The sequence below is a fragment of the Coregonus lavaretus genome (assembly GCF_964263955.1).
Source record: "Coregonus lavaretus genome assembly, chromosome: 6".
NCBI classification, from domain to species: Eukaryota; Metazoa; Chordata; class Actinopteri; order Salmoniformes; family Salmonidae; genus Coregonus; species Coregonus lavaretus.
The window spans coordinates 63751406-63768363 of NC_139993.1; the positions used below are offsets into that span (position 1 = coordinate 63751406).

The 16958-nt window shown below is 42.7% G+C and overlaps 1 protein-coding gene across 1 annotated transcript; it reads left to right on the forward strand.

Moving 5' to 3' along the window:
- Positions 1–5043: 5043 nt before the first annotated feature.
- On the forward strand, positions 5044–16226 carry LOC311131203 (cysteine protease ATG4B-like). The gene is made up of 13 exons (XM_084164057.1): positions 5044–5122; positions 6394–6495; positions 8343–8414; positions 8557–8655; positions 8937–9038; positions 9383–9455; positions 9704–9783; positions 11832–12034; positions 12354–12432; positions 12624–12769; positions 14515–14571; positions 15144–15240; positions 15633–16226. Exons 1-13 carry the CDS (start codon positions 5113–5115, stop codon positions 15704–15706), a joined length of 1194 nt encoding a protein of 397 aa, XP_084020183.1. The 5' UTR covers positions 5044–5112; the 3' UTR covers positions 15707–16226.
- The last annotated feature ends 732 nt before the right edge of the window (positions 16227–16958 follow it).

Here is a 16958-nt window from a genome sequence, read left to right on the forward strand (position 1 = left end):
ACAATACAAATAGATAATAATACAAATTGAAATAATAATATATACATATTAACAACATAACACGAGGAATAAATACACATTGAGTAAGGAAAACGTGGATGTATACACGGGGTACCATTACAGAGTTGATGTGCAAGAGGGACGAGGTAATTGAGGTAGATATACGAAATTGCCAAAAGTATGTGGACACCTGCTCATCGAACATCTCATTCCAAAATCTTGCCCATTAATATGGAGTTGGTCCCCCCCTTTGCTGCTATAACAGCCTCTACTCTTCTGGGGAGGCTTTCCACTAGATGTTGGAACATTGCTGCGGGGACTTGCTTCCATTCAGCCACAAGAGCATTAGTGAGGTCGGGCACTGATGTTGGGCGAGTAGGCATGGCTCGCAGTCGGCGTTCCAATTCATCCCAAAGATGTTTGATTAGGTTGAGGTCAGGGCTCTGTGCAGGCCAGTCAAGTTTTTCAACACCGATCTCGACAAAACATTTCTGTATGAACTTCGCTTTGTGCAAGGGGGCATTATCATGCTGAAACAAGAAAGGGCCTTCCCCAAACTGTTGCACCAAAGTTGGAAGCATAGAATCGTCTAGAATGTAATTGTATGCTGTAGCGTTAAGATTTCCCTTCACTGGAACTAAGGGGCCTAGCCCGAACCATGAAAAACAGCCCCAAGTTTAAATAGCTGGCTAGACTAACTTCCCAATCTATATAAGTTTTTGCTGACATGGCTAATTGAGTGCCTGTCAGTGACTGACATAACAAGACAAAATTTGCTGATGCACAACCGAATGTCGAACTTGCACCTCGTGTTTTCTACTACTCTAACTCTCAACAGGAAGTTGAGACGCCGACTGACACCAACCAAATCGCGTTTAGGGCTAGAGCCGGACCTGAATGTAAGAATTGGAATAAAATCGATCAGAGGTCATTCGAGTTGCCTCCTCATTAATTCTCCTGCCCCCTAAAAAAAAAAACTATTTGAAAATGTAGATTTTCAGCCCGTGCCTGATATTCTAAGAATTAATTTGTGTTGGGCCGGCCCTGGCTTGTGGTTTGCACAACATTATATCCTAATGTTTGAGACCACAGGTGGACATTGCTGTTGTGGCACACCTGTATCTCTCTCAGAACTAGAATGAGATTTACTTTCTATTACAGTGCCTTGCAAAAGTATTCATCCCCCTTGGTGTTTTTCCTATTTTGTTGCATTACAACCTGTAATTTAAATTGATTTTTATTTGGATTTCATGTAATGGACATACACAAAATAGCCCAAATTGGTGAAGTGAAATGAAAAAAAAATAACTTGTTTCAAAAAATTATACAAAATAAATAACGGAAAAGGGGTGCGTGCATATGTTTTCACCCCCTTTGCTATGAATCCCCTAAATAAGATCTGGTGCAACCAATTACCTTCAGAAGTCACATAATTAGTTAAATAAAGATTGAGATGTAGTTGTCCCTGATTGCACTGACTTTGCTCACAGCTGCTTGTTTGAAGAAGTGTACTTACTGTGATCAAGATGTGGTTGTCCCACTGGCTATCCTAAGTTGAATGCACCAATTTGTAAGTCGCTCTGGATAAGAGCGTCTGCTAAATGACTTAAATGTTAAATGTAAAATAAAGTCCACCTTTGTGCACTCTTCGTGTCACATGATCTGTCACATGATCTCAGTGTATATATACACCTGTTCTGAAAGGCCCCAGAGTCTGCAACACCACTATGCAAGGGGCACCACCAAGCAAGCGGCACCATGAAGACCAAGGAGCTCTCCAAACAGGTCAGGGACAAAGATGTGGAGAAGTACAGATCAGGGTTGGGTTATGAAAAAATATCTGAAACTTTGAACATCACACAGAGCACTATTAAATCCAGTATTTTAAAAAATTGAAAGAATATGGCACCACAAGAGACCTGCCAAGAGAGGGCCGCCCGCCAAAACTCACGGACCAGGCAAGGAGGGCATTAATCAGAGAGGCAACAAAGAGACCAAAGATAACCCTGAAGGAGCTTCAAGGGCCACAGCGGAGATTGGAGTATCTGTCCATAGGACCACTTTAAGCTGTACACTCCACAGAGCTGGGCTTTACGGAAGAGTGGCCAGAAAAAAGCCATTGCTTCAAGAAAAAAAAAAAAGCAAACACGTTTGGTGTTCACCAAAAGGCATGTGGGAGACTCCCCAAACATATGGAAGAAGGTACTCTGGTCAGATGAGACTAAAATTGAGCTTTTTGGCCATCAAGGAAAACACTATGTCTGGCGAAAACCCAACACCTCTCATCACCCCGAGAACACCATCCCCACAGTGAAGCATGGTGGTGGCAGCATCATGCTGTGGGGATGTTTTTAATCGGCAGGGACTGGGAAACTGGTCAGAATTGAAGGAATGACGGATGGCGCTAAATACAGGGACATTTTTGAGGGAAACCTGTTTCAGTCTTCCAGAGATTTGAGACTGGGACGTAGGTTCACCTTCCAGCAGGACAAGGACCCTAAGCATGAATAGTTATGCACGCTCAAGTTGTCAGGTTTTTGTGTGTTATTTCTTGTTTGTTTCACAAAAAAATATATTTTGCATCTTCAATGTGGTAGGCATGTTGTGTAAATCAAATGATACAAACCCCCCAAAAATCTATTTTAATTCCCAAGGGGGGTGAATATTTTCGCAAGCTACTGTATCTTGCACTACTCATCTCATATGTATATACTGTATTCTATTCTATAATATTCTACTGTATCTTAGTCCATGCCGCTCTGTCATTACTTGTCCATATATGTATATATTCTTAAATCCCATGCCTTACTAGTTTTGTGTGTATTGGGTATATGCTGTGAAATTGTTAGATATTACTTGTTAGATATTACTGCATTGTCGGAGCTAGAAGCACAAGTATTTCGCTACACCCGCTATAACATCTGCTAAACACGTGTATGTGACAAATAAAATTTGATTTGATTTGAAATAGCTCCTGCTTAAAATTGAAGACTAATCTTTCTGTAGGCTACCAAAATATTTGATCAACTTCCAAATAGGCCTATTGAGCGAATATTGTTTTACAAAGTAAAACGAGAGATAGACTTTTGGAACTAGAGGGTCGGCCATTGCCCGGCGAGTGAGCAGCGCATCATTGGGTGAGTCAGTGAAAGTGGAAAGCTTTTCTAGGACTATAATTTCCTCCTCATATTGTACAATATGTCTCCTAACAACCTAGGCCTAGACTATTGGTCGTTTTTATTGATCTCAGATTCTCAGTCTGTCAGTGTCAAAGTAGCCTCAAAGTCATTTCGATCATTTGTGTGGTATTACAAAATATTCTGCTAAAGTCTGAAATGTGCATGAAATGTGTTTATAAAATGCCAAATTCTTCCCAGACCCAAATTTTTTTAAAAGATCTCCCATGTAAGCTCCTCTACACTAATACTCTATTCCACTACACAAATGCGATGAACTGCATGCACTGCTTTATTATAACGTTTTTTAACATTTATTTTATCCGTTCCAGTTCGTCAGAGCCCCTCAGGTCACCCCCCCTCTCACGCTCACTTTTAGTTCCGCCACCTCCCGATTTACAGCACTGGTGAAGACACTTGGCAGCTCTGAGTACACGTCCTGGTAATCCATCTGGCCCTGCGGCCTTGTGAATGTTAACCTGTTTAAAAAGGTCTTACTCACATCGGCTATGGAGAGCGAGATCACACAGTCGTCCGGAACAGCTGGTGCTCTCATGCATGGTTCAGTGTTGCTTGCCTCGAAGCCAGCATAGAAGGGATTTTAGCTCCTCTGGTAGGCTCGAGTCACTGGGCAGCATGCGGATGGGTTTTCCTTTGTAATCCGTGATAGTTTGCAAGCCCTGCCACAGACGACGAGCGTCAGAGCCGGCGTAGTAGGATTCGATCTTAGACCTGTATTGACATTTTCACTGTTTGATCGCTCGTTGGTTTAACAGGATTTCTTATAAGTGTCCGGATTAGTGTCCCACTCCTTGAAAACAGCAGCTCTAGCCTTTAGCTCAGTGCAGATGCTGCCCGTAATCCATGGATTCTTGCCAGTGACTGATGTGGTAAACTCTTCAATGTTATAGGATGAATCCCGGGAACATATTTCAGTATGTGCTAGGGTTCGAGGGTTCCTACTACATAACACAGCCACAATGTCAACATTGGCTATATATAAAAATATATAATTAAAACAAAAATGTGCTTTTTGGTTTTAATTTAAGGTTAAGATTAGGCATAAGGTTAGCAGTGTGGTTAGGTTTAAAATACGTTTTTAAGAAGATACATTTCAGAAATATGTGGGGTTTATGACTTTGTGGCTGTGTTAACTAGTGACGACCGTGTTCGACAGCACCAACACCGTGATGTATCATGGGTAAATTGTGAATAACTGACTGATCTACAAATAATAATGAGTCGTTATTTATTGGCTCAAGACAAAACAATATATTTTTAATAATTCATAAGAAACTATTACAGGTTATTACAGGCGAGTTGACAGCTGGAGGGAACGAGGTAAACAATGGTTTTGTCTAAAAGGGATACAGTTTGTCAGAATTTTACAGAATTTTCTTTTCGTAGCCGGTTAGGAGAATTTACGCAGCAGGTTAGGATAATTAACGTAGTAGGTTAGGTGAATACGATTAAGGTTAGGAAAATGGTTAGGTAGTTAAAATACGAAAAAATATGACATTTTTGACGTCAGTGTGAAACTATATCCCTGCTAGGCTAGACTGTAAACAAGTGATCACGGGACGGACACGTTGGACAAATTCCTTTCTTCTCTGACTTCCTGTTTACTTCCTGGTTGTTCTTGGCAGGCCAGTCAGTTCGTCAAGTTTCGCTGATCTTCATACTATGCGGGCAAGAAAGCGCGTTGAATTGCTTTCCTTGCATTCTATCAACACCAACAGATCTGCGAAAAAGGGTTGTGCCTAGGATGAGTTTTGCGGCTTCTTATTGGACGAAAAATAGTTGCCCCCGACCAAAACAGGAAATCCTATTGGATACTGTAAGGCTATTTAGGCAGTATTGATTTCTCATTGGCCGTATGATATTTCGCAACGTTGGACGGACCAACAACAACAAGATAGGGTGAAGCACTGTCGGGATGGATGCAGGTAGGAAATATTTCCTAAGGAAAACAATGATTCAACGCTTTTTTGTGTGTTTTAGAGTCCCTCTGAACAAAGCACGCCATATTTAGCTATTTCATAATGGATTCCAATTTGTACATCAGTTGAGGTTTACATCTAGTTTGAATGTGAATCAAAATAGTCATAGCTAGCAGTTAGGCAGCTGCTACCAACCCACCCACCCAACCAGACTGACAGGCTAAAATCAGCAGATGTCAGTTTGATTGATTATTAAACACATTTTGCTTGTGAACTAGCTAGCTAGCTAACCTAGCAATCAGTATAGTTGGACTGAAAACGACGAACTAAGGTGAAATAAACCCATGTTTTAGCTGCGGCTATTTTCTGTCCACGATATCAGTTAACGTTAGCATAACTAGGTCCCTGACTCCCAAGACAAATCTTTGTCGCCTACGCCCATGTAACATAACGTTATTGTCTAGTGTCACTAGCTAACTAACTAGCTACCTACCAACAACCGCTGAAAGGATGGTCACATAGCTAGCAAGCCAAATCTGTATTTGCAATGTCATTCTCTGTCGCAATCCCATACTTGGCTGGCTAGCTAGCAAGCTCAACTGTCAAACTGCATTGAGTGAGTGAATATGTTTTGCATTGCAGTGCTGAAAGTGCTTGGAGGATAGCTAGCTACTAGTCCTAATGTTACTGAAATCAATATACACTGAGTGTACAACATGCTCTTTCCATGACATAGACTGACCATGTGAAAGCTATGATCACTTATTGATGTCACTTGTTATATCCACTTAAAATCAGTGTAGATGAAGGGGAAGAGACGGGTTAAAGAAGGATTTTTAAACCTTGAGACAATTGAGATTGTGTATGTGTGCCATTCAGAGGTTGAATGGGCAAGACAAAATATTTAAGTGCCTTTGAACAGGGTATGGTAGTAGGTGCCAGGCGCACCGGTTTCTGTCAACGACTGCAAAGCTGCTGTGTTTTTCACGCTCAACAGTTTCCCGTGTGTATCAAGAATGGTCCACCACCCAAAGGACATCCAGCCAACTTGACACAACTGGGGGAAGCATTGGAGTCAACATGGGCCAGCATCCCTGTGGAATGCTTTTGACACCTTGTAGAATCCCATGCTCCGACGAATTGGGGCTGTTCTGAGGGCAAAAGGGAGTGCAACTCAATATTAGGAAGGTGTTCATTAATGATTCCTTGTTCAAATATATGTGTGTGTGTAAGCCATGTAGCAAGGTGTTCTGAATCAGATGCACTTTATATTTCAGCTACTCTCACATACGACACACTTCGCTTTGGAGAGTTTGACGATTTTCCAGAGACCTCAGAGCCTGTGTGGATCTTGGGGAAAGAATTCAATGCACTCACAGGTAGTGAAGACATCAGATCATAAAACAGGGTCTACTGTTGCCCCAGTATCTGTGTGTTAGAGATGTAGACGGTGAGTATAAACTCTCCTCTCTAACGCCCAGAAAGCTCTGATTCAAACTCCCATTAGACAGCTCTGCACATGTTATAATACGTTTGGTACTCACAAAATATGGAATTTTGCTGAGTACTTATCTTCATTTACTCACGTTACGGCCGGTATGTACTTCCAAAAAAGTTTAACCTCCAAATCACTCATTACTGCCACACACAGGTCGGACGTCTACAACAACTGCCATCGGAGGTGCCAAATAGGCATTTTCTCGGGTGCTTGTACATTTTTATTTAGACATTTTTTGGAAGTACATACCTGCCGTAACGGGAATAAATGAAGATGGTAACGAACGTATTTTGACATAACGCTTGCAGAGCTGTCTAATGGGAGTTTGAATCCGAGTTTTCTGGGCGTTAGAGAGGAGACGTGTCATACTCATTGGCAACATCTCTTAACACACAGATACTGGGGCAGTCTACTGTCACGTAATGCAAGACGGGAGGTGGTGTCACTGTTGTGTTTTTTTTTTTAAACATTTAGTTTATTTAGCGTTTTCTTACTCTGCATTGTTGGTTAAGGGCTTGTAAGCATTTTGTGGTAAGGTCTACTACACCTGTTGTATTCGTCGCATGTGACAAATAATATTTGATTTGATCCTCAGTAAGTCATTATATACACATGTAAATGAAGTACAGAAGTACAGAACAAACACACAGACAGTTAATAAAGGCCTACTGTAAGCAGCAGACAGTTAATAAAGGCCTACTGTAAGCAGCAGACAGTTAATAAAGGCCTACTGTAAGCAGCAGACAGTATATAAAGGCCTACAGTAAGCAGCAGACAGTATATAAAGGCCTACTGTAAGCAGCAGACAGTATATAAAGGCCTACTGTAAGCAGCATACAGTGATTAAAGGCCTACTGTAAGCAGCATACAGTGATTAAAGGCCTACTGTAAGCAGCAGACAGTGAATAAAGGCCTACTGTAAGCAGCAGACAGTATATAAAGGCCTACAGTAAGCAGCAGACAGTATATAAAGGCCTACTGTAAGCAGCAGACAGTTAATAAAGGCCTACTGTAAGCAGCAGACAGTATATAAAGGCCTACAGTAAGCAGCAGACAGTATATAAAGGCCTACTGTAAGCAGCAGACAGTTAAAGGTCTACTGTAAGCAGCAGACAGTTAAATACCTACTGTAAGCAGCAGACAGTTAAAGGCCCACTGTAAGCAGCAGACGGTATATAAAGGCCTACAGTAAGCAGCAGACAGTGAATAAAGTCCTACTGTAAGCAGCAGACAGTTAATAAAGGCCTACAGTAAGCAGCATACAGTTAAACACCTACTGTAAGCAGCAGACAGTGAAAAAGGCCTACTGTAAGCAGCAGACAGTAAATAAAGGCCTACTGTAAGAAGCAGACAGTTAATAAAGGTCTACTGTAAGCAGCAGATAGTTAAAGGCCTACAGTAAGCAGCAGACAGTATATAAAGGCCTACTGTAAGCAGCAGACAGTATATAAAGGCCTACTGTAAGCAGCAGACAGTGTATAAAGGCCTTATGTAAGCAGCAGACAGTGAATTAAGGCCTACAGTAAGCAGCAGACAGTTAAAATGCCTACAGTAAGCAGCAGACAGTGAATAAAGGCCTACTGTAAGCAGCATACAGTTAATAAAGGCCTACTGTAAGCAGCAGACAGTGCATAAAGGCCTACTGTAAGCAGCAGACTGTTAATAAAGGCCTACTGTAAGCAGCAGAAGGCATGCTCCTTAGCTAACTCATTGTTTTTGCTTATCCAGAAAAGGAAGACATTCTTTCACATGTCACTTCACGACTATGGTTCACCTACAGAAAAAACTTCCCACCCATTGGTGAGTAGCCTCAACCTACTGTAGCAGGCAACAGAATAAGCCCTCGGACATTACTAATAAGCCTACAGTACCATGGCATTTTGAATGTAATACCAATAATATTAGCCCATGAGGTGCAGATTATGTTTCAATGGTGTTCCAGGAGGGACAGGGCCTACGTCCGACACAGGCTGGGGCTGCATGCTGCGATGTGGACAGATGATCCTAGGCGAGGCCCTGGTCTGCAGGCATCTAGGCCGAGGTATGAGTGACTGCTTTTCTAATTCTGTACCTTTAATCTGTTCCCTGAAGCATACAGCTAGCGGTATTGTGTGGACATTAGCTTCTATTATTCAAGTTATCTAAAATTTACTGCATCAAATGATCTCCGGCACTGTGTGATACAAATCTCTTATTGCACTGTACTAAAGTGTTCTGTACAATGGGGTACTTGTTTCACCCAGCCAATGGGGTACTTGTTTCACCCAGCCAATGGGGTACTTGTTTCACCCAGCCAATGATAATGGCGTTTCTGTTATGCAGACTGGAGATGGGTGAGAGACCAGCCTCAGAGAGATGAGTACATCAGTATCCTCAACGCCTTCCTTGACAAGAAAGATGGCTACTATTCTTTACATCAGATTGGTAAATACGGACTTGTAATCTTTATTCGACATCTTCAGACAGTCATACTTTATATTCAGAATTGAATGGGCAGTATTTCTTACACCAATCACATTATAGTATCTTTATTGGGATGACAGCGTTGGTGTAACATATTTTATTAGGATGACAGCGTTGGTGTAACATATTTTATTAGGATGACAGCGTTGGTGTAACATATTTTATTAGGATGACAGCGTTGGTGTAACATATTTTTATTAGGATGACAGTGTTGGTGTAACATATTTTATTAGGATGACAGCGTTGGTATAACAACATCTTTATCGGGATGATACTAACAGCAGTTGTTTGTCTGTGTACTGCAGCCCAGATGGGAGTCGGGGAGGGGAAGCCTATAGGTCAGTGGTACGGACCAAACACAGTGGCACAGGTGCTGAAGTAAGTACAGTGAGCTCATCACTTAAGTCTCTGGTCTAGATCATGACCAACTCTGTGGCTGCACTAACCTGGTCCCAGATCTGTGTGTGCTCTTGGACAAACTCCATTGCCGTCATTGTCAAGCCAAACATTGGCACTAGCACAAACAGACTGGCGTTCAGTGCTACGGCTGCACAGTTTTTATTTTTTTGCGGTACAGACGATGACTGCTACCCTGGTGTTGAACTTCGCCCCCGTCTTCCCCTCAGGAAACTAACCGTGTTTGACTCGTGGAGTCGCCTGGCGGTGCACGTTGCTATGGACAACACTGTGGTGATCGAAGAGATCAGTGAGTAGCGAACACAGTCGTGGTATCAATCTCTAGAACATACGTGGTTAAAAAAAAGGGGGGGGGGGCTGTCGACTGTTAGTCCTACTCATAACGTTAGCGTTCATCCAGTTTTGTATTGAGTGTCATCCAGAGTACTCAAGCCCAAGGGCTTTTATGGACCACCATAATAGTAGATGGGAACAGGCTATTGAGATTTTTTTATTTTATTTATTTATTTAACCAGGTAAGAAGCCAGTTGAGGACAAGTTCTCATTTACAACTGCGACCTGGCCAAGATAAAGCAAAGCAGTGCGATAAAAACAACAACTACACAGAGTTACATATGGGGTAAACAAAACGTACAGTCTAGATGAGTGAGATTGAATGAAAGTCTATCTGACCTCTCCTGTTGTATTCCCCAGAGTTGTGTATGTATAGACCTGTACAGTGCATTCGGAAAGTATTCAGATCCCTTGACTCTTTCCACATTTTGTTACGTTACAGCATTATTCTAAAATTGATTAAATTACACACAATACCCCATAATGACAAAGCGAAAACCGGTTTTTAGAAATGTTTGCAAATGTATATGAAAAAAAAAAAACATACCTTATTTACATAAGTATTTACATAAGTATTCAGACCCTTTGCTATGAAACTCGAAATTGTGCTCAGGTGCATCCTGTTTCCATTGATCATCCTTGAGATGTTTCTACAACTTGATTGGAGTCCACCTGTGGTAAATTCAATTGATTGGACATGATTTGGAAAGGCACACCTGTCTATATAAAGGTCCCACAGTTGACAGTACATGTCAGAGCAAAAACCAAGCCATGAGGTCGAAGGAATTGTCTGTAGAGCTCCGAGACAGGATCATGTCGAGGCACAGATCTGGGGAAGGGTACCAAAAAAATTTCTGCAGCATTGAAGGTCCTCAAGAACACAGTGGCCTCCATCATTCTTATTCTTAAATGGAAGAATTTTGGTACCACCAAGACTTGGTACCACCAAGAATTTTGGTACCCGGCCAAACTGAGCAATCAGGTGGAGAAGGGCCTTGGTCAGGGAGGTGACCAAGAACCCAATGATCACTCTGACAGAGCTCCAGAGTTCCTCTGTGGAGATGGGAGAACTTTCCAGAAGGACAACCATCTCTGCAGCACTCCACCATACAGGCATTTATGGTAGAGTGGCAAGATGGAAGCCACTCCTCAGTAAAAGGCACATGACAGCCCGCTTGGGCCAAAAGGCACCTAAAGACTCTCAGACCATGATAAACAAGATTCTCTGGTCTGATAAAACCCAAGATTGAACTCTTTGGCCTGAATGCCAAGTGTCACATCTGGAGTAAACCTGGCACCCTCCCTACGGTGAAGCATGGTGGTGGCAGCATCATGCTGTGGGGATGTTTTTCAGTGGCAGGGACTGGGAGACTAGTCAGGATCGAGGGAAAGATGAACAGAGCAAAGTACAGAGATCCTTAATGAAAACCTTCTCTAGAGTGCTCAGGACCTCAGACTGGGGCGAAGGTTCACCTTCCAACAGGACAACGACCCTAAGCACACAGCCAAGACAATGCAGGAATGGCTTCGGGACAAGTCTCTGAATGTCCTTGAGTGGCCCAGCCAGAGCCCAGACTTGAACCCGATCGAACATCTCTGGAGAGACCTGAAAATAGCTGTGCAGCGACGCTCCCCATCCAACCTGACAGAGCTTGAGAGGATCTGCAGAGAAGAATGGGAGAAACTCCCCAAATACAGGTGTGCCAAGCTTGTAGCGTCATACCCAAGAAGACTCGAGGCTGTAATCGCTGCCAAAGGGGTTTCAACAAAGTACTGAATAAAGGGTCTGAATACTTATGTAAATGTAATAAATTAACAAAACATTCTGAAAACCTGTTTTTGCTTTGTCATTATGTGGTATTGTGTGTAGATTGATGAGGGGAAAAAAATCAAATTAACCTTTTTTAGAATAAGGCTGTAACGTTACAAAATGTGGAAAAAGTGAAGGGGTCTGAATACTTCCCGAATGCACTGTATGCTATGTAATGTTGCTATTCTCCCCAGAGCGGCTGTGTATGCCCTGGCTGGACTATGGTGGAGCAGCGTGTGTGGATTTCGAGGGGGGGATGCCGGAGCGTAACGGCTGCCTGGAGGGGGCCTGTGCCCTGGCTGAGGAAGAGACCGCTCTCTGGAAGCCCCTGCTTCTCCTCATTCCACTCAGGCTGGGCCTAAGCCACATCAACGAGGCCTACATCCAGACCCTGAAGGTGGGACTGAGAGAAAAGAGCCTGGTCCCAGATCTGTTTGTGCTGTCTTACCAACTCCTATGATCATTACCTAGCCCGGTCCCAGATCTGTTTGTGCTGTCTTACCAACTCCTATGGTCATTACCTAGCCTGGCCCCAGATCTGTTTGTGCTGTCTTACCAACTCCTATGGTTGTTGTCATGCCATGAGAGTTGGCTTTACAACACGAACCTATCTGGGACCAGAATAATATTCACCCACAAACTAAAGTGTAATGACCTTTTCCATGTATACGACCGGGTCAAATTCCATCCCCTCTTTCTGTGTATCTTGTTCACAGCAATGCTTCCAGCTGCCCCAGTCCCTTGGTGTCATCGGAGGGAAACCCAACAGTGCCCATTACTTCATAGGCTATGTTGGTATGTTCTGCACACTGACATTACTTCATAGAAATATCCAGTCTATGGTCTCCTCTAGTTAGAATACACTCTTCATGCTTTGCACTATTGCGACCCTCTGCTCCACTAGGAGCTAAAAGAAAGATGTAAAATCATACTTGAACGGTCTCCTGCTGCTAAGTAGGGCATGTTGTCCTCTATCTCCCCCCCAGGAGATGAGCTTATCTACCTGGACCCCCACACCACCCAGCCTGCAGTAGAGCCCTGTGAGGACAGCCAAGTCCCGGACCACACCTACCACTGTCAGCACCCGCCCTGCCGCATGCATATCTGTGAAATAGACCCCTCCATCGCAGTGGTAAGAGAACCAGAGGCTAGGGCTATGTGGGTTTAGGTCAAAGGTAGAGCAATATTTAGCTTGCTAACCCCTTTTCTCAAGCAGCAGGTACAGTTGAAGTCGGAAGTTTACATGCAATTAAGTTGAAGTCATTAAAACTCGTTTTTTCAACCACTCCACACATTTCTTGTTAACGAACTATAGTTTTGGCAAGTCGGTTAGGACATCTACTTTGTGCGTGACACAAGTAATTTTTCCAACAATTGTTTACAGACAGTGTATGTAAACTTCTGACCCACTGGAATTGTGATACAGTGAATTATAGGTGAAATAATCTAAGTTGACTGTGCCTTTAAACAGCTTGGAAAATTCCAGAAAATGTCATGGCTTTAGAAGCTTCTGATAGGCTAATTGACATCATTTGAGTCAATTGGAGGTGTACCTGTGGATGTATTTCAAGGCCTACCTTCAAACGCAGTGCCTCTTTGCTTGACATCATGGGAAAATCAAGAGAAATCTGCCAAGACCTCAGAAGAAAAGTTGTAGACCTCCACGTCTGGTTCATCCTTGGGAGCAATTTCCAAACGCCTGAAGGTACCACGTTAATCTGTACAAACAATAGTACGCAAGTATAAACACCATGGGACCACGCAGCCGTCATACCGCTCAGGAAGGAGATGCGTTCTGTCTCCTAGAGATGAAAATACTTTGGTGCGAAAAGTGCAAATCAATCCCAGAACAACAGCAAAGGACCGTGTGAAGATGCTGGAGGAAACGGGTACAAAAGTATCTATATCCACAAGTCCTATATCGATATAACCTGAAAGGCCGCTCAGCAAGGAAGAAGCCACTGCTCCAAAACCGCCATAAAAAAGCCAGACTACGGTTTGCAACTGCACATGGGGACAAAGATCGTACTTTTTGGAGAAATGTCCTCTGGTCTGATGAAACACAAATAGAACTGTTTGGCCATAAATGCCATTGTTATGTTTAGAGGAAAAAGGGCGAATGCTTGCAAGCCGAAGAACACCATCCCAACCGTGAAGCACAGGGGTGGCAGCATCATGCTGTGGGGGTGCTTTGCTGCAGGAGGGACTGGTGCACTTCACAAAATAGATGGCATCATGAGGAAGGAAAATTATGTGGATATATTGAAGCAACATCTCAAGACATCAGTCAGGAAGTTAAAGCTTGGTCGCAAATGGGTCTTCCAAATGGACAATGACCCCAAGCATACTTCCAAAGTTTTGGCAAAATGGCTTAAGGACAACAAAAGGTATTGGAGTGGCCATCACAAAGCCCTGACCTAAAACCTATAGAAAATGTGTGGGCAAACGTTTGATCCAAGTTAAACAATTTAAAGGCAATGCTACCAAATACCAATTGAGTGTATGTAAACTTCTGACCCACTGGGAATGTGATGAAAGAAATAAAAGCTGAAATAAATCATTCTCTGTACTATTATTCTGACATTTCGCATTCTTAAAATAAAGTGGTGATCCTGACTGACCTTAGACAGGGAATTTTTACTAGGATTAAATGTCAGGAATTGTGAAAAACTGAGTTAAAAAGTATTTGGCTAAAAGGTGTATGTAAACTTCCGACTTCAACTGTATATCGTAATGATAGCATTAGCTAAATATAATTTAGCTGAGTGCCATTTGAAGTGAATGACTAAACGTTGGTTAGGTATGGATTCCAGTTCTATAGATGTGTTCTATTTTGCTGACTCACTACAGCAGTCCTTTTTTTCTGATATTTACCAGGGTTTCTTCTGCAGAACGGAGGACGACTTTGATGACTGGTGTATGCGCATCCGAAAGGTACTCTGATGTTTCAAAGGGATACAAATAAAAAAAAGGTTATCAATTCACCTCAGCACTCAGTCTCCCGAGTGGCGCAGTGGTCTAAGGCGCAGTGCAGGCTGTGCCACTAGAGATCCTGGTTCGAATCCAGGCTCTGTTGTAGCCGGCCGCGACCGGGAGACCCATGGGGCGGCGCGCAATTGGCCCAGCGTCGTCCAGGGTAGGGGAGGGAATAGCCGGCAGGGATGTAGCTCAGTTGATAGAGCATGGCGTTTGCAACGCCAGGGTTGTGGGTTCGATTCCCACAGGGGGTATGAAAAAAAATAATGTAAGTCGCTCTGGATAAGAGCGTCTGCTAAATGACGCAAATGTAAATGTAAACATCTTTTCAGATACGGGTGTCAGTTGTATCCCTTGAAAAATAGGTATTTTTAACCTCAAATGGGTCAACCTGGTAAAATAAAAAAAGGTTACTTTATCTGACAGTTGTTTTGCTGTGGTTCAGTGAGCCAGGTCCTGCGAGCATTGACTCCTCGCAATTCTCCCAGAGTGTACTAATCAGTATTTATCTGCCCCGTCTTTCTCTTCAGTTGTCCCACACTAGAGAAGGCCTGCCCATGTTTGAGCTGGTAGACTGTCAACCATCTCACTTCGCCTGTTCTGTAGACGTACTCAACCTCAATCCTGGTAAACGTCAAACACTTCTGTCTACATTCTCTTGACCTGTGGGGGGGGGTCGAGGAAGGGATATCGTGATTTATTTCTCTTTACAGATTGAGGCTGGGATTCAGTCAGAGGTGCGTTATCATTAAGCGCCTTTTAAAAAAAGGCAGTTATCCCTGCAGACGTCAGCTCAAGTGTAAATGACCTTTAAATGCCAAGCGCTGTGTGCAAACTACAACACGCCTTTGATTGAATCCTGGCCTAAAATCTGGGCAGGACAATGAAGTGATTAATTATTTTCAGAAATCTAATGTCCTATGTTGTTAAGGTGATTAATTTCTCTTTACAGACTATACATCTGTTTAAAAGACGATGTGATAATGTTGATGAATCCTTTATTTCTCCCTCTCATCTAGATTTCTCAGACTGCGATAGGTTGGAGCGGTTCTTTGATTCTGAGGATGAAGAGTTTGAAATTCTGTCCCTGTGATGATCGAATACAGTCATATGTCCTGGCAGAACCCCAACGATTCTTCTCTGTATCAGAAGGGAAGCCATAGGGGGACGTCACTAGCCAACCTGGCGATGATGGCGTAGTGATGTGTCAAACAGTTGTCTTCTGATCTGAACAGCCACTGACTGCTCTCTGTGTCCAATGAGGAGACTCGTTGCTAGGAGGTGGTACAAGGTAGCGGGAGCTTTCAAGACCAATTCAGTTTCAGTACAAAAGTATTGTCATTTTTCCTATTTTGTTGCATTACAACCTGTAATTTAAGTGGATTTTTATTTTAGATTTCATGTAATGGACTTACACAAAATAGTCCAAATTGGTGATGTGAAATGAAAAAAAGGACTTGTTTCAAAAAATTCAAAAAAATAAATAACAGAAAAGTGGTGCGTACATATGTATTCACCCCCTTTGCTATGAAGCCCTTAAATAAGATCTGGTGCAACCAATTACCTTCAGAAGTCACATAATTAGTTAAATAAAGTCCACCTGTGTGCAATCTAAGTGTCACATGATCTCAGTATATATATATATATATATATATATATATATATATATATATATATATATATATATATATATATATACACACACACACACACATGTTCTGAAAGGCCCCAGAGTCTGCAACAAGAGTGGCCAGAAAAAAGCCATTGCTTAAAGAAAAAAATAAGCAAACACGTTTGGTGTTCGCCAAAAGCCATGTGGGAGACTCCCCAAACATATGGAAGAAGGTACTCTGGTCAGATGAGACTAAAATTGAGCTTTTTGGCTATCAAGGAAAATACTATGTTTGGCGCAAACCCAAATATCTCATCACTCCGAGAACACCATCAGCATGGTGGTGGCAGCATCATGCTGTGGGGATGTTTTTCCATCGGCAGGGACTGGGAAACTGGTCAGAATTGAAGGAATGATGGATGGCGCTAAATACAGGGAAATTCTTGAGGGAAATCTGTTTCAGTCTTCCAGAGATTTGAGACTGGGACGGAGGTTCACCTTCCAGCAGGACAATGACCCCAAGCATACTGCTAAAGCAACACTCGAGTGGTTTAAGGGGAAACATTTAAATGTCTTGGAATGGCCTAGTCAAAGCCCAGACCTCAATCCAATTGAGAATCTGTGGTATGACTTAAAGATTGCTGTACACCAGGGGAACCCATCCAACTTGAAGGAGCTGGAGCAGTTTTGGCTTGAAGAATGGGCAAAAATCCCAGTGGCTAGATGTGCCCAG

Excerpts from the sequence above, each read along its gene's own strand:
- LOC311131203 (XM_084164057.1), top strand. Across the intron at positions 8,415-8,556 it reads AAAAAACTTCCCACCCATTG|GAGGGACAGGGCCTACGTCC; the intron begins GTGAGTAGCCTC and ends ATGGTGTTCCAG. Across the intron at positions 12,770-14,514 it reads TAGACCCCTCCATCGCAGTG|GGTTTCTTCTGCAGAACGGA; the intron begins GTAAGAGAACCA and ends GATATTTACCAG.